This window comes from Coregonus lavaretus, assembly GCF_964263955.1.
Source record: "Coregonus lavaretus genome assembly, chromosome: 2".
In the NCBI taxonomy this organism is placed as follows: Eukaryota; Metazoa; Chordata; class Actinopteri; order Salmoniformes; family Salmonidae; genus Coregonus; species Coregonus lavaretus.
This window is the reverse complement of record NC_139989.1, coordinates 44132783-44154357: the sequence shown is the minus strand read 5'-3', so window position 1 is coordinate 44154357 and position 21575 is coordinate 44132783. Positions and strand designations below refer to the sequence as shown.

Here is a 21575-nt window from a genome sequence, read left to right as displayed (position 1 = left end):
CTGCATCTGCAAGGACGCCCTGGGTAGCCAAGGTAACAGACCTTCAGACATTTTCGGCAGTGCGGTGCCAGACATGATCCTCTCTGAATTCTGTTTGTACTCCTCCCTCCTCTGCATTTGACTCTGTTTGAATGGAGAGGAGGAGTGTATTACGTATTTCTGTCAACTCAACTTTTAGCTGCGCCACTGTGTCTGTCACGACCAGTCGACAGATCCACCCACAGGCAACGTTTTTGTGGAGCGCGCGTCGTGTGAGGAGTATAAAGCTTATTGTGAAATATTTAGTGGCAGGCTAGAGATACTTATTGCGTTTCTTTAGTAATGAGGCTACTACGAAAATTGTAGTCGTATCTAGGAACCAGTCTAAAGCACACAGAAGGAGCGGAACAAGGATCTCCACTCCCTCTCAGACTTGCAGGAAAAGCAGATTATTTGAAGACTAAACTGTAAGTGGAACGTGTCCTGTCATACGGATGTTTGCTATTAAAGTTGCTATTCACCTGTCATGAAGTCTGCAGGTGTTTGAGGATTGGATAGAGCTCCTGAACGTTTGGTATCCACCATTATAGTCTAAGATAGCATATAAAGTGTTTTGTTTGTCCATATAGTTTGACAGTTTGCGTTAATTTAATCACATTTCTCCCAACATGTGGGAGATTTGGTTCTTGTTTCCGACATAATCCATATCAAATCCAATCAGTAGCCTAAAATAACTGTTGGGACGTTTCGTACCATGTCAGGAGTGTATTTTAGTTAACGCTAACCCTTTACCTAACCTGCTGCATAAATTCTCCTTACCTATGAAAGTAACTTCCGTCCGTAGCTGTATACCATCTAGTAAAAAACACAAACAAGTGGTGTAGGCTAAACTACACAACTTTAACTGAATACACACACTTTGAATGAAAACGCTGTCATACTCATGTAACAAATATTCAACTGAATACACAATCACATTGAAACTTTGAATAAACACATTCATACTCATAGCCTATAACAAACTGTTATTAATCTGAAGAGAAAACACCTAGTCATGTAAGTGTTTTTCACATGGATGTGAGAGTAGTTTACCCAGTGTAGCCCACTGCGCTCTCACATGCACATCATCACATGAGCCCAGAAGCAGCGCAGGAAAGGACACTTCTGTTTCTCAATCCCGCAGACATGAATGGACTGATACCCTATTTGGTTATTTCCCTGACTCCTTTAGGGTGGTGACTGGTAAGAGACTAGGGCAAGGATCAGATCACAGGTTTGTTCTTTCATGGGTCAAAGGTAATTTCAGAAAGCTATAGGTGGGTCCTAACATGGGCCTGGAGGTTTTCCTGGTTGGTTCACATAGTCAGGAAACTAGTCATAAGACATACACTTGTGAACCACTGGACTAAACCATCATTCTCCCTCTATCTCTCCTCTCCCTCCAAGACCATGGAAGATAGCCCTCAGCGGGCCGTGCAAGGCCTGGGCTCCTTCCCGTGGTACGTGGGGGGGACTCAGGTTCTAGGCCTGGCCTGTGTGGTGATCACGGGCGTGTGGATGGGCAGCTATCATGGAGGCTACGCCTGGGACGGTTCGGGACAGGAGTTCAATGTACATCCCCTCTGCATGGTCCTGGGCCTGGTCTTTCTCTATGGAGACGGTAGGGCAGAATTAAACCAACTAAAATTAGAATTAAAACCATTCCTCCAGGAATTTAGTTAAACACCTTTTAATAAATCGCCTCAATTAATGGCTCATTGTCCCAGTGATCGAATTGGTAAAGAGCAATAAAGTAGCTCTCCATTACTGCTGCCCTATGTACATAGACATGGAACACTGGTCACTTTAATAATGGAACACTGGTCACTTTAGTAATGTAACACTGGTCGCTTTAATAATGTTTACATACTGTTTTACTAATTTCTCATATGTATATACTGTATTCTAGTGAAGGCCTATCCTATTTAACTATTGCTGTACATATACTATTCTATACAACGTATTCTTCATATATACTGCATATTCTATCCATATACTGTCCATGTCGTCTATACACCCCATCACATACATGTACACACACACTCAGACATTGCTCGTCTTAATATTTCTGTATTTCTTAATTATATTATTTTACTTTTAGATTTGTGTGTATTGTTAGATATTATTGCACTGTTGGGGCTAGGAACACAAGCATTTTGCTACACCCGCTATAACATCTGCTAAATATGCGTATGAGACCAATACAATTTGATTTGATTTATAGGTAAGATGGAGGAGGTAGATGAACAACACTGTCGAGAACAGAGGGAAGCTGAGGCCAGTGTCTTCTTTGAGCCACAATGGTAGTTAGTTGTCTTCTCTGATGTCTGCTCTGTAATCCTAGGGGTCTTCTGACCTATTGCATTAGTGTGATACTAAGCTAACGCTACACAGGGCTCAGGCACAGGCCTAAGGGCACGCTTTGCAACAGGCATAAATCCCTAATGCTATTAGGGTGGGAGGAGCAGAGATTTTATTATTTTTTGTTTGTTTCCAGGCCATTGTGTTTCTCCCCCTCTCTTTGTGAGAGGGAGAGAGATAAATTAGTAATGCAGGGATTTGTTCCCACAAATAATAAATGGTACTATGATAAACACTTACTGGAAAGCAAAGGGGAAAGGTCAGATTCAGTGTTCAAAGGGTTTTCCATTGGTCCCTGAACCGTGATTGTAATGAGAGAAAAATAAGTTATTCAGCCATTGACAATAATGTAAATAAAATCTCCTTTGTGGTGTCAAATAAAACAGCCAACAAAACAGATGCTTGTTATTAAGTTAAGTCAGCTGTAGCCTTTTGATTCCTAACCTTGCTACAGCAATTGAATTAGGATATTAAACCTTAAAGGTCACTTGGCCATTAGTGTGAGCGGTCAGTCCAAATGGAGCTGGGATGAAAACACACTCCAGGGAAACCAGCTGTCCTTAGTGGGATCGGGAGACACACAGCAAAGAGAATTGCCTGGAACGTTGTTTCAGTATTTCTGCAATTTTAATAATACAAGAACGCAGTTGCCATCGGTACTATTGGCCAATGTAATCGCTAGATAATAGTGGACGAACTACAAGCATGTATATCCTACCAACGGGACATTCAACTGTAATATCTTATATTTCACCGAGTCGTGGCTGAACGACAACATGAATAACATACAGCTGGCGGTTATACACTGTATCGGCAGGATAGAACAGCAGCCTCTGGTAAGACAAGGGGTGGCAGTCTATATATACACTACCGGTCAAAAGTTTTAGAACACCTACTCATTCAATGGTTTTTATTTTATTTTTACTATTTTCTACATTGTAGAATAATAGTGAAGACATCAAAACTATGAAATAACACATATGGAGTAACCAAAAAAGTGTTAAACAAATCAAAATATGTTATATTTGAGATTCTTCAAATAGCCACCCTTTGCCTTGATGACAGCTTTGCACACTCTTGGCATTCTCTCAACCAGCTTCACCTGGAATGCTTTCCAACAGTCTTGAAGGAGTTTCCACATATGCTGAGCACTTGTTGGCTACTTTTCCTTCACTCTGCGGTCCAACTCATCCCAAACCATCTCAATTTAGTTGAGGTTGGGATTGTGGAGGCTAGGTCATGTGATGCAGCACTCCATCACTCTCCTTCTTGGTAAAATAGGCCTTACACAGCCCTTACACAGCCCTTACACAGCCCAAAGACACGGCGGTTGGAACCAAAAATCTCAAATTTGGACTCCAGACCAAAGGACAAAATTCCAACGGTCTAATGTCCATTGCTCGTGTTTCTTGGCCAAAGCAAGTCTCTTCTTCTTATTGGTGTCCTTTAGTAGGGGTTTCTTTGCAGAAATTCGACCATGAAGGCCTGATTCACACAGTCTCCTCTGAACATGTCTGTTATTTGAACTCTGTGAAGTATTTATTTGGGCTGCAATTTGAGGCTGGTAACTCTAATGAACTTATCCTCTGCAGCAAAGGTAACTCTGGGTCTTCCATTCCTGTGGCTGTCCTCATGAGAGCCAGTTTCATCATAGCGCTTGATGGTTTTTGCGACTGCACTTGAAGAAACTTTCAAAGTTCTTGAAATGTTCCGTATTGACTGACCTTCATGTCTTAAAGTAATGATGGACTGTCGTTTCTCTTTGCTTATTTGAGCTGTTCTTGCCATAATATGGACTTGGTCATTTACCAAATAGGGCTATCTTCTGTATACCCCCCTACCTTGTCACAACAACTGATTTGCTCAAACTCATTAAGAAGGAAATACATTCCACAAATTAACTTTTAAGAAGGCACACCTGTTTAATTGAAATGCATTCCAGGTGATTACCTCATGAAGCTGGTTGAGAGAATGCCAAGCGTGTGCAAATCTGTCATCAAGGCAAAGGGTGGCTATTTGAAGAATCTCAAATATAACATATTTTGATTTGTTTAACACTTTTTTGGGTTACTACATGATTCCATATGTGTTATTTCATAGTTTATGTCTTCACTATTATTCTACAATGTAGAAAATTGTAAAAATAAAGAAAAACCCTTAAATGAGTAGGTGTTCTAAAACTTTTGACCAGTAGTGTATTTGTAAACAACAGCTGGTACATGATATCTAAGGAAGTCTCAAGGTTTTGCTCGCCTGAGGTAGAGTATCTCATGATAAGCTGTAGACCACACTACCAAGAGAGTTTTCATCTATATTCTTCGTAGCTGTCTATTTACCACCACAAACCGATGCTGGCACTAAGACCACACTCAATTAGCTGTATACAGCCATAAGCAAACAGGAAAACGCTCATCCAGAGGCAGCCGGGGACTTTAATGCAGGGAAACTTAAATCCGTTTTACCTAAGTTCTACCAGCATGTTAAATGTGCAACCAGAGGGGGAAAAAAACTATAGACCACCTTTACTCCACACACAGAGACACGTACAAATCTCTCCCTCGCCCTCCATTTGGCAAATCTGACCATAATTCTATCCTCCTGATTCCTGCTTACAAGCAAAAACTAAAGCAAAAAGCACCAGTGACTCGGTCAATAAAAAATTGGTCAGATGAAGCAGGACTGTTTTGCTAGCACAGACTGGAATATGTTTCGGGATTCTTCCGATGGCATTGAGGAGTACACCACATCAGTCACTGGCTTCATCAATAAGTGCATTGATGACGTCGTCCCCACAGTGACTGTACGTACATACCCCAACCAGAAGCCATTGATTACAGGCAACATCCGCACTGAGCTAAAGGGTAGAGCTGCCGCTTTCAAGGAGTGGGACTCTAACCCGGAAGCTTATAAGAAATCCCGCTATGCCCTCAGACGAACCATCAAACAGGAATAGCGTCAATATAGGACTAAGATTGAATCGTACTACACCGGCTCCGACGCTCGTCGGATGTGGCAGGGCTTGCAAACTATTAGACTACAAAGGGAAGCACAGCCGCGAGCTGCCCAGTGACATGAGCCTACCAGACGAGCTAAATTATTTCTATGCTCGCTTCGAGGCAATAACACTAAAACAAGCATGAGAGCATCAGCTGTTCCGGACGACTGTGTGATCAGGCTCTCCGTAGCCGATGTGAGTAAGACTTTTAAACAGGTCAACATTCACAAGGCCGCAGGGCCAGATGGATTACCAGGACGTGTACTCCGAGCATGCGCTGACCAACTGGCAAGTGTCTTCACTGACATTTTCAAACTCTCCCTGTCTGAGTCTGTAATACCAACATGTTTCAAGCAGACCACCATAGTCCCTGTGCCCAAGAACACTAAGGTAACCTGCCTAAATGACTACCGACCCATAGCACTCACGTCTGTAGCCATGAAGTGCTTAGAAAGGCTGGTCATGGCTCACAAACACCATTATCCCGGAAACCCTAGACCCACTCCAATTTGCATACCGCCCCAACAGATCCACAGATGATGCAATTTCTATTGCACTCCACACTGCCCTTTCACACCTGGACAAAAGGAACACCTATGTGAGAATGCTATTCATTGACTACAGCTCAACGTTCAACACCATAGTGCCCTCAAAGCTCATCACTAAGCTAAGGACCCTGGGACTAAACCCCTCCCTCTGCAACTGGATCCTGGACTTCCTGACGGGCCGCACCCCAGGTGGTAAGGGTAGGTAACAACACATCCGCCACGCTGATCCTCAAACACGGGGGCCCCTCAGGGGTGTGTGCTCAGTCTCCTCCTGTACTCCCTGTTCACTCATGACTGCATGGCCAGGCACGACTCCAACACCATCATTAAGTTTGCCGATGACACAACAGTGGTAGGCCTGTTCACCGACAACGACGAGACAGCCTATAGGGAGGAGGTCAGAGACCTGGCCATGTGGTGCCAGGACAACAACCTCTCCCTCAACGTTAACAAGACAAAGGAGATGATTGTGGACTACAGGAAAAAGAGGACCGAGCACGCCCCCAATCTCATCGACGGGGCTGTAGTGGAGCAGGTTGAGAGCTTCAAGTTTCTTGGTGTCCACATCACCAACAAACTAACATGGTCCAAGCACACCAAGACAGTCGTGAAGAGGGCACGACAACGCCTTTTCCCCCTCAGGAAACTGAAAAGATTTGGCATGGGTCCTCAGATCCTCAAGAGGTTCTACAGCTGCATCATCGAGAGCATCCTGACTGGTTGCATCACCGCCTGGTATGACAACAGCTCGGCCTCCAACTGCAAGGCACTACAGAGGGTAGTGCGTACGGCCCAGTACATCACTGGGGCCAAGCTTCCTGCCATCCAGGACCTCCTATACCAGGCGGTGTCAGAGGAAGGCCCTATACTCCAGCTACCCTAGTCATAGACTGTTCTCTCTGCTACCGCATGGCAAGCGGTACTGGAGTGTCAAGTCTAGGTCCAAGAGGCTCCAAGACAGCTTCTACCCCCAAGCCATAAGACTCCTGAACATCTAATCAAATGGCTACACAGACTATTTGCATTGCCCCCCCCCCCCCCCCCCCCCCCCCCCACATTGACTCTGTGCCGGTACCCACTGTATATAGCCTCGCTATTGTTATTTTACTGCTGCTCTTTAATTTTGTTACTTTTATTCCTTTTTTTTTTAGGTATTCTTTCTTAACTGCATTGTTGGTTAAGGGCTTGTAAGTAAGCATTTCACTGTAAGGTCTACACCTGTTGTATTCAGCGCATGTGACAAATAACATTTGATTTGAACAGTTGTTTATTGTGTTCTCATAGCATTTCTGTAACATTTTTCTGCTAACCAACCCTGTCTGTGTTGGTGTGACCTTGGTGGCAGCTACATGTCAAGTGTTTGTGAAAATGCATTGTAGTGGTCTTGTTGAATGACTTCTGCCCCACTCGAAGCCTAACCTTACTTAACCTTCACCTCAAACTCACTGGGACTAAGACAACCCCATAACTACCCTGATTCACCCTTTCTTTTGTAGTATCCCACCTGTTATTGCCCTTGGTGCCATGTAGGGTGTGATTATGGTACTATGACAACAGTAATGACTAACTTTTTAAATGGTTACAGCAGATTAAGGTGCAAAAGCAATGTTTGAAGCTAAACTATTATTTGTTTTATTTCAAATTAGTGTATAAGCACGTTATTACAACAATGAATTTACACATTCCATGTACTACGTGTGAAAATTATGTAAAGTCTGACCACTGTATATTTAGCCAGGATTGACTTTACTATTATCACCTTCTTGTGGAAATGATTCTATTTGAATAGAGACTTATGTGAATGCTAACCAGACTTGTTTGTCTCTCTCATAGCGATCCTGGTGTACAGAGTATTTAGGAATGAAAGCAAACGCAATGTCAAGATTCTCCATGCTGTGCTCCACCTTCTCGCCCTCATTATCAGCATAGTGGGTAAGGCCTGTGTGTGTGTGTGGAGGGTGTCCGTGTCTAAGGGCAAGACTTGTTGTTTTGGCCTTTTCCCCTTGAACCCAAACATTCTAAACTAATCTAAATGTGTAGCTATTGTATATAAAGGAAAATGCCTAACCTAGCTAGTTAGTTGAATATATAAATGACATGTCTTACATGGTAAGACAAACAAGTGGACTTATCTATTGGAGGGTCATAAATTGGTTCTCTAGGGCCAGATCAGTTGTTCAGGCCCACAGCTAGGGCAGACATAGAAATCATCATTCTTTTCAGGAGAAAAACAAATACAAACTACTTAACGGTGATGGCATGGCTCCTCAAAATATAAGGGAACTGGCAAGGTTAAAAAATGTACAAACGTAGTAGGCTACGAACATGGGTAACATGAGATGAGACTGCGCATACTAACCATGAATCAGTGGTGCACCATGGGTGTGTAAATCTGTGAATCACCGTAGCCTACGTCATGTACTGAGGTCTGGAGTAGTCATGGAAACAGGCAGGTCTACCCAAACTGGTCATCAGTCTAAACCAGGGCTGCCCAACCCTCTTCCTGGAGATCTACTGTCCTGTAGGTTTTCAGTCCAACCCTAATTTAGCATATCTGATTCAGCTAGTTAAGGTCTTGTTGAGCAGCTAATAAGTAGAATCAGGTGTGTTAAATTAGGGTTGGACTGAAAACCCACAGGACGGTAGATCTCCAGGAAGAGGGTTGGGCAGCCCTGGTCTAAACGCTGCAATCTGGCTTCAGGCAATCCTTATTGACTCAGAAACATTTGGTTTGCAAGCAGGGTGATCAAATAAATAATACCCACAAATTCATACATGGAGGCAGGTAAAAAACACTATACAGAGTAACATTCATTTATGTACTAAGTCATAATTTATCAAGATTGTTCTAGACAAAATTAATGGGAAAGATTGACACTTTCTCATGCTAGCTAGTGCTGATGACAGCATGTATCATTGTATCTCCTCAGGTATCGTGGCTGTGTTTGACTTCCATAATCATAACAAGATCCCCAACATGTACTCCCTCCACAGCTGGTGCGGCATGCTCACCTTTGTTCTCTTCTGTGTACAGGTCAGCCCTCGGCTCTCTTTCTCCTTCACGCAGTCACATGCACACACAAAAACCAAACAAATAATTTCTTCCTTGTATCAGAATTACAATTCATGCATAATAGTTTAATAACATTAGTCCTCTACTCCCTCCTCAGTGGCTGATGGGGCTGGGTTTCTTCCTCTTCCCTGGGACGTTAATGGCGCTGCGGAGCTGGTACCTGCCACTACATGTCTTCTTTGGCCTGGCCATGCTCGCCATGTCCCTAGCCACCTGCCTACTGGGCATTTCAGAGAAACTGTTCTTCAGTATCCAGTGAGTATTACTGTGCAGGGGCTCAGTTCCAATATCCATACCACCACTTACAATGAAGACATTTATACAAATGGCATGGATTTTAGGTGGTATGCTAAAATACAGAAATGCACATAATTATTGGGTTAAAAGGGAAAAGTCATTTGGTAAGAGAAGTGCCAGATGTTCAAGTCAGTGCTATGTTTGTCACTTTGGATGATGTTGAAGTGCTACTACTTTGCCCAGCTCTACCCTGCTAAACCATAGGAGAGTTAATTATTGTACAGGGTATGTTTGGTGAAAGCTGGGGTTTTGCTGTCTGGGCTATCTTTATGACAACATGGTCAGACATGGAGTCTTTGCACATTATGAATCATTATCCTGTTGTTTGGTGCCATATGTTGTTATGCTTAAGGTCATCTTGAGTCACACGGAACATTTATAACTAACGATTCTTTACAAAAGTTGCCATTATGATATAATACAGAAATCCTTTTTCTTCCCAGGCACACATATTCACAGTTTGTGCCAGAGGGGATCCTGGGTAACATGCTGGGACTGGTGTTAGTAGCTTTTGGGATTCTGGTAGGCTACGTGGTGACACGGGAGGACTTCAGAAGACCCCCGCACCCAGAGGAGGAGGCCTTATCTGTGCACTTTAAGACCCTGACTGAGGGAGGAGGGAGCCCCAACTCGCCTTAACTTCCCCTTTTCACTTAAACCAGGAAACAATCTGGTCTGAAAAGCTACTGTGTGTGCAGACTTTTATTTAAAAAATCTGGTGTATGAGAGCTGGGCTAGAACAAAAGCCTGCACACCCAGTATCTCTCCAGGACCAGTTGGAGTCTGATATGCTGTCTCTCCATTTCATGTCACATCTCATGAGCCATTCTACACCCCCTTGTGGCGAAACTGAGGTATGAGAGGACTGATTTGACCAAAGTATTTGATTGCTGCCACAGATGAACCATCACAAAAGTGCCATATTAGGTCTTTCAAAACAAAATAGCCTTTGATAAGTATTTAGTGAGGACAAAGCCGTGTCCAAGCCAGTTAGTTGTGCCTTCATCTAGGGCAGTAGGGTTATACTTTGTAATACTGCCCAAACTGGTAACACTGGAAGTTACTCCTCGTTAAACAAACTCTTAACTTTCAAGCTTGTGATAAATTAAGAAGTTGCAGATCATTCAGGTATATGTTGTTCGTTGTGACAAAAAATATTGAATTAACCATCTGTTGGCAGTGTTGAATTTATGATAAACTGAAAGGACCAAAAGGATGCACCAAATTGTGACTGAACGATGCCTGGATGTTTTGGGTTGAATTCTAAATGACACCTAGGCACTACTGTAGATCTGAAAGGATTGGATATCTTAAAACAGTTTCTTCACCATTCCTTATGTTCGGCTGGGTTGAATTTTTACTATTGATTCAGGGTTTCCCAACCCTCTCCTCGGGCCCCCCAAGACGTTTCATATTTTTGTTTTAACCCTAAACTGGCACACCTGATTCAATTAGTCAAAGGTATGTGACAAATACGATTTGATTTTGACACCGAAAATCGGGATAATCTTTTCAGACTTGAAGGGTGGATTTAGAAAGGTGAAAGGCACTACAACCAAGACATTTCAATGTAACTAAGATGTAAGAACATTTAAAGGTTAAATCGACTGCAGTATCGGTATGTGGTCAGTTATATTGAGAAGTGTCAAATAAATGCATGTTCTTAAGTGATATGCAGACATCTTTCATCTTAGTTACTTTAATTAATCTGTTTCACAATGACCGTGTAGAAGTAGTCATGACCTGTCCAGTAGATGGCAAGGTGTAGGCCTACTTAAAGCACTGAAAATCCAGATTCTGTGATCATAATATTGTAGAATCTGGATCAGAATCATCTGATCCTTTTTGAAAGAACGGCTCAATTGATCTGATCCTGAATTGCAAAATAGGGGGTTACAGAATCAGGATCATTTTTATCCAGATTAAACATTTTGAAAAACTGGGCTAAGGGGTCGATTTGGTATTCAGAAAAAATCTTTATGCTTCTGTAGTGTTTAAGTGTAAAATGCTCAGAGAAGGGAGTTATAGTATGTGTCAAACTGTATGTAATTGTACATTAAATAAGCTGCTTATATCGGTTGTATCCATGTTTGCTGTATATGATTGTATTTAAGAGAATAGATATTATGTAACAGTCAATGGTTTTGGTAGATGAATGTGTCATGTATTCCGTAATTTGCTTTGTTTAAAGCATCTACTTGTCCTCATATTTAATCAGTTTAAAGCATAATGTAACTAAGATTACTTGAGATTCAATATCACTGCTTATATATTTTCACTTGTGAACTTGTTCTGTACAGTAGACACTGCTGACTGACCAAATTATTACAACCTATATTGCCGTCATATCACTGTTATTAAAGATGCATGACTCAATCATGACCTTGATACTGGATAGGTGGGTTTTTGGGTGTGCGTTGTTTGATATAGTCAAACATTATCTGTGTCAACATGTGTTTAAGTGGCGTCTGAGTTTAGGAGGCACTTTGCCGATGATGGTGTGAACAAGCTAAAAGAAAAGTCAAGGAGCCGACACATTGTTTTCTTTGAAGTGGTAACTATTTTTAAATAAGTACATTTCCTCATACATACAGTTGATTGTACATTTTACAATCGCTTAACTGAGTTAAAAACGCATTCATGTTTCTTATTACCTTCTCGTTTCAAAACGCCACAACTCACATATACAGACAATTTACAGAGAACTCTGCTCAGCAAGCCCCAAAAAAACAGTAAAAGGGAAAAATATTTGCCTTCTCCTTCCAAGATAAAAAAAGATGGCTGTTCCATCAGTTCCCCCGCTTCCCCCTCCAAATATTGATTTGTAAGAATCAATATTGATAAACTGCTATACAAACATGTTACAAATACATATTACCTGTTTATATCAGCATGGGAGTAAGCAGAGAACAAACATGCACTTCTATGCAGCTCAGCATGTACAGTTATTTACACTGGAACTATCAAAACAAAGTTTTCTTGGGAGTTAATCCGGACAGGAGAGGGTATTGACTGTAGGGATAAATCCCTCCAAATCAGGCAACAGTCTCAGACGTAGGGTTAACCTTTTGGATGCATCTCTTGTCAATATCAATCAACTGGTTCATTCATTTCCTTCAATGTCCTGGTTGGAGTGTTTATGAACCAATCAGATCGGAGAGGCTCCACCTATTACCAAACAAACCCCTCCAAACATAATCAAGCACACCAATACAAAGTAAATAATAATTTAAAAAACAGTTTGAAATGTTTGAAATTTTTAAGCAACAAATGACTGAGTAAAAAATACAAGAATTAAGACTACAGTAAATAAAAATGTAAACTTCACAGATAAGTGGTTAATTTGTTCTTGTAAGACAAGTATCCGTTTTCAGCTGATTGTTGTTCATACTAAGTGCCAGTAGGGGGTAAAGGGTATCACCAAACTGGTGGGTAAACTGCACTGTAATTGTGTTGCATTGACTTGTATCAAATCAAAGGTATGAAATCCATCACAATTGACAACCTTGTATAGATAGATCATAATCTAGCTCAACCATGTCATGTAGCCTTGTCTTGACACCACTTTCTTCAGTGTATTTTTTTAACATCTAGTTTCATGAAAATGCACTGTAAAAGAAAGTGTAACCAAAATGTAGACATTGGATGGTTTTGTACGTTTCTAAATATATATTGAAGACACTACATTTGACCACCTAAATTCCATTGTTTTATGGAAAGCATTTGGTGGATGGATAAAAATAGTCCTTCAATGACCACTTGGGTCATTTGAAGTCATGTGTGCATGTTGCCAACATCTTTGACCCTTTAGTGGCCAAAACTGTGTGTAGTGCAGTGTTATGTTTGAATAACTGCAGCTTTGATTGGTAGAGATAATTCAACTGTAAAGGGAAACATTCAAGTTATTGGAAAATAAGAAATGCCCGTTTCCCAAAAGCTTCACAAAGCCTGCTGCATGTCACTTCTTGAGCAAAAAAAACAACACAAAAGCAAAAAAACAACAATCCAATGGAAATAATATATATAATGTATTTTACAAACATAACTTAAATGATAAATATTACTTTTTTCTGCTTTTCCTATGTACAGGTATGTTGACTCTTTTCAGTCATATTTACAGCAGAGGACCTGGTCATCTCAGTTAAGGGCGGCCTTCTATTGAGTTGTTCTAAAGAAGGCATTGAGAGTTTGGATTCTCAACAGAGAAGTGCCCATGGCTTGGCGCTGACCATCCCAGGACAGGCATTCAGGGGCAGGGAGAAAACGGCAGGCAGCAGTCTCCCCTGCTTGAGATCTGGAGGTTTCCAGGTCAGGGTGTGCATGTGTGGCATTAGTCCTCCTACTGACTCTTCCAACAGACTAAAGTTCCTAAAGTTGTGGATCATCCCTGCCCCCTCCACTTTAACTATACAAACTAGGCCAAAATATTCTGGAGTACTGGAGGTGTTGGATTCACCTGGCAAACTGCAGTTTTATGTTTTCTTGTATTCATCCATAGCAAATGGCTGTGTAGGACAGAGGCAAAGAAGATGCATGGGAGGAGAGTTTATATGTGTGTTTGTCTGCAGTAGTGTTTCCTTCCCAGTCTCATCACATATCCTTGGGGTTGTCTCTAAGTCATTCCAAATCAAAATGTCTGCAGGCTTATCAGTCCTCCTCTCCCTCAGTCCCTCCCTACACGTTTGACTCCACGAAAGGTCTCTTTGGTTTGATAGGGGATGTGGGGCCCTGCCTGTCCCTGGAGTGCTGCATGTACTCGCTGTCCTGGTAGGCCTGGGCCACAGGCAGCGTCCGGGCCACCTTGACGTCTGGGTAGGTGGGCGCCTGGCTCACGCGGCCCATGCCGTCCCGCGAGCCGTTAGCTGGCGGCTGGTAGTAGTCATCGTCCAGGAGGTGTCCATTGTGGGCATTGTTGGTGCGGTTGTAGTAGGCGATGTGTCCCAGGCTGGGCTGTTGGCTGTAGCCATGCTGAGGGCCCATGTTCCCTGGAGACGTGGCGGGGCTGGTCACCACCGTGTCCAGGGAAGAGATGGCCCAGGAGCGCCCTATTGTCTGCGGTTGCGGTGGCTGTGGCAGGTACTGGTGAGTCCGCGCTGTCTTGTCGACAACGCCCATGAAAGGTGTGTTTCTGGAGCGGAGTGCCTTGTCTGGGTATGTCCCTCCCACCACCCTCATGTCGCTGCCCTGCGGTGGAGACACAGGTGATAGGTCGTCGCAGTAAACACTACCATCCTCGTATGACAGCTGTAGAGGGATTTCCATCTGCTGGGCCGAGGTGGAGCCCCGGAAGCCTGGGGCTAGATTAGCTGCGGAGACCCCACCCAGGCTGGTGTTGGAGGGGGAGAAGCGGAGGCCTACGCTCTGGGAGTGCATGAGGGGCCGGGGAGTGGGTGCGTGTTGCTTTGGCTCTGCGCTGGTGGCACTGACAGGTCGGCGCAGACCATGGGGGTTCTCCGGTGATCCCAGTGCCGCCTGGTGCTCCATCTCTATCTCCATCTCCATCTGAGGTGAGACAGGGTAGTACGCTGCCGACTGGCTGCGGCTGATCTGGGGGGCCTGGCCGTAGCGCGGACCTCCAGGCCGGTAAGCTGAGGAGGGCCGCTGGGGAAGCTCGTCCTCCATGGGGACCATCTGGATCCCACCGATGCCACCATGTTGGTACAGTGCTCCTGCACTGAGGCTGGCCTGCACCTGCAGCGTGGGCCTCCCCTCCAGGGCACTGTGGTATATATTCACCCCGTCCCCCAGCTCGACCAGGTCGGGGGGGAGGCGGGTGCTCATGGAGTGGGCCATCTGGCTGTAGGCACTGGTGCCCAGCACAGCACTCGAGTGCACGGCGGAGCTGGGCTGGTTGGTGCGTACGATCTGGGCCTTGGCAGGCTGCAGCCACTGTCCCTGCTGGGGAGGCTGCTGCTGAGAGGGCAGCTGGAAGGAGCGCTGGCTGCTCATCTTGGACAGAGGAGACTTGGGCCGGCCAGGTATCTGCTCAGACTGGTAGCGGGCTGAGGCCGACTGCGGCCGGTACAGACCTCCTCCGCTCTCTGAGGTGGGGCTGGCGCGATACTGGGGCCCCCGGCGAAGAGGCGAAGGTGGTGGGCTGAAGTTGTACGACGTAGAGGAAGCCTGGTGGGCTGGGGAGGTGTGCGGGGGGCTTGGCCGGTAGTGGGAGCTCTGGTGCGTCGGGGAAAGTGACGGGGAGGTGGACTGGTAGCCATGGCGCGTGGGGGAGGACTTGGAATGGGGGCTGGGGTGCAGCTCGAAAGCCTGGCCCATGGAGGGGCCTCCGGAGAGGTAGGGAGAATTGCGGTGGCCGGGGGAGGGGGGCAGGCTCTGGATGAGGGGCAGGCCAGAGGGGCTGGAGCGGGGCTCAGGAGCCATGCCCATGGGGAGGCTCTCCAGGTCCTGCTCCAGGTAGTCCTCGTCCTCTTCAAACAGGTCCTGCACTGGCTCCATGTCCTCCAGGCGGGGCTCCAGGGACTGGGGAGGGGGCGGGGCCTGCTCTCTAGGAGGGGACGGGGGAGGGTCCAGCTCCTGTTGCTCCTCGAACTGAAGACACTCCTCTTCCACCCTCTGCAGCAGGCGCTGGATCTCCCGGTTGTTGGGGCAAAGGAGGGTGGCCTCATTCAGGTCCTCCAGGGCTGCGTGGAACTGCCTGTGAGGTGGATACACAAGGAGGTGAAGAGAGGAATATCAAGAGAGAAAAGAGGGGGATTGAGAAAGAAGAGAACGCATTATGAGGGAGGAGCAGGAGAGGTGGAGGGGGTACAGATGAGCATGACAAAGCATGAAACCAAAGACAGTGAGGGAGTAGCATGTGGTCAAAATGACAACACCACAACTGCTCAAACTACTTGCCCTCACATAGTAGTCAGACAAAGTATAGTCTTACGCTAAAACATAAACAAATTAGCCATGACTATGAGCAGGAGAATGAACAAGTCATAGGACTAAGGGTATACATGATGTGTAAGCAGACATAAAAACCAATGAACATGACATAGGGTGAAAAACATGGCCAAAATGCTCATGAACCTTGCTCTATTACGTCCCCCTGTAGTCATCTGTCTACAGCGCATTGGAAACCTGGATCATGTGACATGAGCGGGCCCAATTGGATCCTAAGGCTGAGCGCACTCTGTGCTAGGCCTCCGCCTCCCTGTACTCCCCGTCGCTACGGTTACCTGCTGCTGCGCTTGGCGCGGGCTCTGGCGTAAAAGGCCTCGTACGATTTGGATTTCAACTCTAGCGCCTTGGTAGCAAACTCCTCAGCCATCCCAAAGTCCTGCAAGCAACAACAGCAACAGGGCCGACAGTCATTCACAGAGCCACGCGTGGATCGGTACATGAGTCAGAAATGAGTCAGAGGTGAGTCATACATGAGTCAGAGGTGAGTCAAAAATGAGTCAAGAGATGAATGGATAAAAGGTTATAGATGAGTTGTACATAGAACCATGTACAGAGTAAAACGAGTCATATGAGAGTCATTCAGGAGTCTTGTATCAGTCATACATAGAACCATACAGAGTAATACAGAAGTGAATAACTGAGTCGATGAGATCGATGGAAACTTGGGTTCAGACAGAAGACACCCAAGAAAAAAACTGAAAGACAAATGGGCGACACAATACATGAGACCATACACGACTCCATGACGAAACCATGTAAATTTAGCAATTAAAACATTGATATGAACACACACAGGACACAGACTTTCAGAGACACACAAACACAAAAGACAAACACACATTCACACACACAGACACCGCTGTTGCACTGCTCTGTCATTAGAACCTTGCCTGGACACTATAGCCCTGACCCAGACCAACCTCCCCTTGCACCCTCTCTAAAGTTACCAGAGGTACAAACCAAAACAAAGCAAACTATAAGAGGGAATGGAAGATGCAGGGATATGGGCCTAGGTTAGATGAGCCTAGAGTTGAGGGAGATTTACCTTCAGCTATAAATGAAGTCTGATCTACTGTACGTTGTTGCACAATGATATTGCTGTCATCAACCTTTGGAAACCAATATTTTTATACTGCTTAAATCCATGTTTCCGTTTTATCATCTATCAGAGGTGCTAAATATTTTTGTATAGGTCGTTGTTTGTAAGCACAACGAACAAGCATACATCCCAATGAGGGATAATAACGTTATTTTGTATTGTAATGTCTTGGTAAACCTTGCAGATGGTAATGCTGTGAGTGTAAGCAAAAAAAGCAGCTCTAGTCACAGCCAGGTGGGGTGAGGGGATAGAGGAGGACACGGAGGTTATTTAGGTGGTGCAGTGGGGTGTCACTCACGTTCATTTTCCTCCGGCAGCGGGACAGGTTGAGGAGGAGGGACACCTTGAGTTCTCTGAAGGTCTTGAGGTCCTCGCTGAAGCCCTCGCGGGGGAACTTCTTTAAGGCGTACTGGTACCGCTGGGCAGCCTCCTTCACTTTACCTTTCTACAGGATGGGTAGAAGAAAAAACCCTCAGAAAGGAGAGAGACTTGCATGGTTTGGCACCACAACAGTGACCTTCAATGACCACTGTGCTATATTGCTATATTCTAGGAAGGGCTGACCTTGTAGAAGCCATCTCCTTCCTCTATGAGCTTGCTGAGCAGGACGATCATGATGTCGGGTTTGGAGGTGGCCATGGCCCAGGTGGCTGGACCTGGTGGAAGACAGCAGGGGGCATAATGGGTAACGGGGAGAGGAGGGTGGCGATGACAGGAAGAGGGGGTGTGTCTCAAGAGTAAAAGGACCGACAATGAGAAGGACAGACAAAGGAGTAGGCTGAAGTTGCCTCTAGATGCTGATCTAAGGTCTGTTTTGTTTTCCCCTCCAGTAATGGTTTAAGTTAGCATTTGGAGAGCGCAAACTGATCCTAGATCTGTAGGTAGGGGCAACTTCACCTCGGAGTGGAGCGAAACCAGTTGAGAGGTCAGGATGACGATGAAGCTGTACCCGAGATAAATATGGCGTGACTTACTGAGACAGACAGGTGTGGGGTTTCTTTGCCTCTGCATGGGCCATTTAAGCACTCAGCTAACAGATGGATACATAGATATTGACCTCATACCTGGTGCAGGTAGGATCTGACTCAAGTACAGAATCAGTAACTTCATCTCTAGTAAAGCCACTGGGAAAACGATCAACTTATTTATATGCCAATGCCAATCTCACCCAACATGAACACACAATAATACCTCATTATTAGCCAGAGTTATTCTGTGTTATTCTGCATGCTATGTGTAGGGGGGACAGGCAAGCACAAGCCATGCCAGAGCAGAGGGGGTTCACACATGCATTTATGGCTTCCCACCAGCAGGGGGAATGCATGGACTGTGGGCCTTGTTGTGGTGTTTGTGTCACAATCTCTTTTATCGGGCAGTGGATGACTTGGATGGTTAGCTTACTTCACAAAACCACAAAGGCCACATATAAAGAGAAAGGAGGGTTAAAAAGAGGACGAGAGAGTGAGAGAGTGAGAGCAGAGATATATATATAGAGAGAGGGCAAACTGTGTGTTACCTCGCGGTCGACTGGGAAGAGTCTGATATCCTGATTACGGAGAGGGGGCGGAGCCAGGGTTATGAGTGACAGGTTAGAGAAGGGAGTTAGGTGGGTGAAACGAGAGGAAACGTAATGGAACCAACCCAATAAAAGGAACCAAAAGAGAGTGTGTGTGTGTGTGTGTGTGTGAAAGTGAGCGAGAACAAGTGAAAGGTAAGTGAATAGGGAGGAGGGAGTGAGATGAAGAAAAGAACAGAAAGTGGCAAAAGTGAGAAGCTGTGGCCAAAAAAGTGTGTCAGCAAAAGAAAAAAGGTGCATCAGCAATGCCAGCAGCAGTAGGAGCAGAGGGAGGGGCCTCACATCCACCATTATAAGCATGGTGGAAACAGAGGAGGGGGTTAGTGGGGACTGGGGAGGAAGGCATGGAGTAGCCTTGGGGAGCACCAAACCACTTAGGGAAGAGATTCAGGCAGTAGTTGACAACATTCTAGGAGTCAATGGCCACTATAGTCCAACCGAGGGGAAACACCACTACACTTAAAATAACTATAACTGACTAAAGTTGTAGCTAAACCACTGAAGCTAATGTAGAACAATATTGCAAAATTAGAACAGACAGTCCTATATACCAGTGTTTTTACATCTCTGTGTGTGTGACCAGTGATCTCTAGTCAGTTCGTACCCATCTTGGCTCCCTTCTTGAGCAGAGCCACCACCACAGAGGTGTTCCTGCAGCCCACGGCCCGGTCCAAAGGTCGCATCCCACTGTAGTCCACATGCTCTATCATCGCCCCGTGGTCCACCAAATACTGCACCTGGAGACAGACGGGGGGAGGGAAGATGGGAGTTAAAGGATGAGGAAAATTTGACTGAAAAAGGAAGGAGAGAAAGGCCAGAAGAGCATTCTACCTTTTGGTACTTATTCCAATCAACAACAGTGAAACCCATCTCTGTGCTGCACTGCCATAGGGAGGTCATCACCGTGGTGACCAGCGACCACTTACCACTTCTGAGTCTCCGTAGAAGGCGGCCAGGTCCAGGGGGGTGCGTCCACTCTTATCGGCGTGGGCGGTGGCCGCGCCCCTCTCCACCAGGCAACGCACCAATGGCAGGTGGCCCTTCAGACATGCCCAGCTCAGAGCAGTCAGACCCTCCTTGTCCATCAGGGCCAGAGACGCACCTGCAAGAGGGGATTAGAGGTCATGTTTTCATGGCAACCAGGGTCATAACATGGCCACTTAGCAGCTGTTTTTGTCCATTACTAAATACTACACATACTTTATGCCTTTGCTACATGTTGCCCATGTGGAAGTCAAACCAACACTTTTGCAGTTGCCTTTGCACTTTTACACTAGGTACTCTGAACCAATGAGAGTAGTAGAGTGGGTGGTGGTGATGTTGAGGGTGAACTGAACTCTGACCTTGTGCCAGTAGGAACTCTGCTGTGCTGTGGTGGCCCTCTGAGGAGGCCACCATGAGGGGCGTTCGGCCCTGCTTGTCTGCCATGTTGACGTCAGCTCCATGGTTCAACAGCAGGTCCACTATCTGAGGAGGAAGAAACAGAATCGTATGTAAACTCACCAAAAAAAGAAACGTCCCTTTTTCAAAGATAATTCGTAAAAATCCAAATAACTTCACTGTAAAGGGTTTAAACACTGTTTCCCATGCTTGTTCAATGAACCATAAACAATTAATGAATATGCACCTGTGGAATGGTCGTTAAGACACTAACAGCTTACAGGCAATTAAGGTCACAGTTATGAAAACTTAGGACACTAAAGAGGCCTTTCTACTGACTCTGAAAAACACCTAAAGAAAGATGCCCAGGGTCCCTGCTCATCTGCGTGAACGTGCCTTAGGCATGCTGCAAGGAGGCATGAGGACTGCAGATGTGGCCAGGGCAATAAATTGCAATGTCCGTACTGTGAGACGCCTAAGACAGCGCTACAGGGAGACAGGACGGACAGCTGATCGTCCTCGCAGTGGCAGACCACGTGTAACAACACCTGCACAGGATCGGCACATCCGAACATCACACCTGCGGGACAGGTACAGGATGGCAACAACAACTGCCCGAGTTACACCAGGAACGCACAATCCCTCCATCAGTGCTCAGACTATCCGCAATAGGCTGGAGAGAGGCTGGACTGAGGGCTTGTAGGCCTGTTGTAAGGCAGGTCCTCACCAGACATCACCAATGTCGCCTATGGGCACAAACCCACCGTCGCTGGACCAGACAGGACTGGCAAAAAGTGCTCTTCACTGACGAGTCATGGTTTTGTCTCACCAGGGCTGATGGTCGGATTCGCGTTTATCGTCGAAGGAATGAGCGTTACACTGAGGCCTGTACTCTGGAGCGGGATCGATTTGGAGGTGGAGAGTCCGTCACGGTCTGGGGCGGTGTGTCACAGCATCATCGGACTGAGCTTGTTGTCATTGCAGGCAATCTCAACGCTGTGCGTTACAGGGAAGACATCCTCCTCCCTCATGTGGTACCCTTCCTGCAGGCTCATCCTGACATGACCCTCCAGCATGACAATGCCACCAGCCATACTGCTCGTTCTGTGCGTGATTTCCTGCAAGACAGGAATGTCAGTGTTCCGCCATGGCCAGTGAAGAGCCCAGATCTCAATCCCATTGAGCACGTCTGGGACCTGTTGGATCGAAGGGTGAGGGCTAGGGCCATTCCCCCCAGAAATGTCTGGGAACTTGCAGGTGCCTTGGTGGAAGAGTGGGGTAACATCTCACAGCAAGAACTGGCAAATCTGGTGCAGTCCATG

General features: G+C 45.6%; 2 protein-coding genes across 4 annotated transcripts in view; one reads left to right on the top strand and one right to left on the bottom strand.

Moving 5' to 3' along the window:
* The first annotated feature begins 176 nt into the window (after positions 1-176).
* Positions 177-11680, top strand: LOC311148806 (transmembrane ascorbate-dependent reductase CYB561-like). Of its 2 annotated transcripts, XM_084185788.1 has the most exons (7): positions 177-446; positions 1211-1252; positions 1426-1639; positions 7756-7854; positions 8853-8956; positions 9093-9250; positions 9736-11680. In XM_084185788.1, exons 3-7 carry the CDS (start codon positions 1429-1431, stop codon positions 9929-9931), a joined length of 768 nt encoding a protein of 255 aa, XP_084041914.1. In that variant the 5' UTR covers positions 177-446; positions 1211-1252; positions 1426-1428; the 3' UTR covers positions 9932-11680. The 2 variants fall into 2 exon arrangements, with proteins under 2 accessions (XP_084041914.1, XP_084041913.1); XM_084185787.1 differs by lacking the exon at positions 1211-1252 and having other exon boundaries at positions 198-446.
* A 2286-nt stretch (positions 11681-13966) lies between these two features.
* LOC311146162 (protein TANC2-like) overlaps positions 13967-21575 on the bottom strand; it is a gene marked incomplete at both ends in the record, with an annotated part of 61328 nt that continues 53719 nt past the window's right edge. The window contains 8 exons of one of the 2 annotated variants that reach the window (XM_084182651.1): positions 13967-15944; positions 16474-16574; positions 17596-17742; positions 17862-17953; positions 18814-18843; positions 19478-19610; positions 19800-19975; positions 20217-20340. In XM_084182651.1, the coding sequence (XP_084038777.1) occupies positions 13967-15944; positions 16474-16574; positions 17596-17742; positions 17862-17953; positions 18814-18843; positions 19478-19610; positions 19800-19975; positions 20217-20340 (2781 nt within the window). The remainder of the gene's footprint in view (positions 15945-16473; positions 16575-17595; positions 17743-17861; positions 17954-18813; positions 18844-19477; positions 19611-19799; positions 19976-20216; positions 20341-21575) is intronic. The other variant, XM_084182652.1, reaches the window with a different exon arrangement.

What these genes read in the sequence shown, in the direction of transcription:
- LOC311148806 (XM_084185788.1), top strand. Translation starts at nt 1,429, where the DNA reads ATGGAAGATAGCCCTCAGCGGGCCGTGCAAGGCCTGGGCTCCTTCCCG. An exon ending in CCTCATTATCAGCATAGTGG is followed by an intron (nt 7,855 to 8,852) that starts GTAAGGCCTGTG and finishes GTATCTCCTCAG; the next exon opens with GTATCGTGGCTGTGTTTGAC. An exon ending in TTGTTCTCTTCTGTGTACAG is followed by an intron (nt 8,957 to 9,092) that starts GTCAGCCCTCGG and finishes CTCCCTCCTCAG; the next exon opens with TGGCTGATGGGGCTGGGTTT.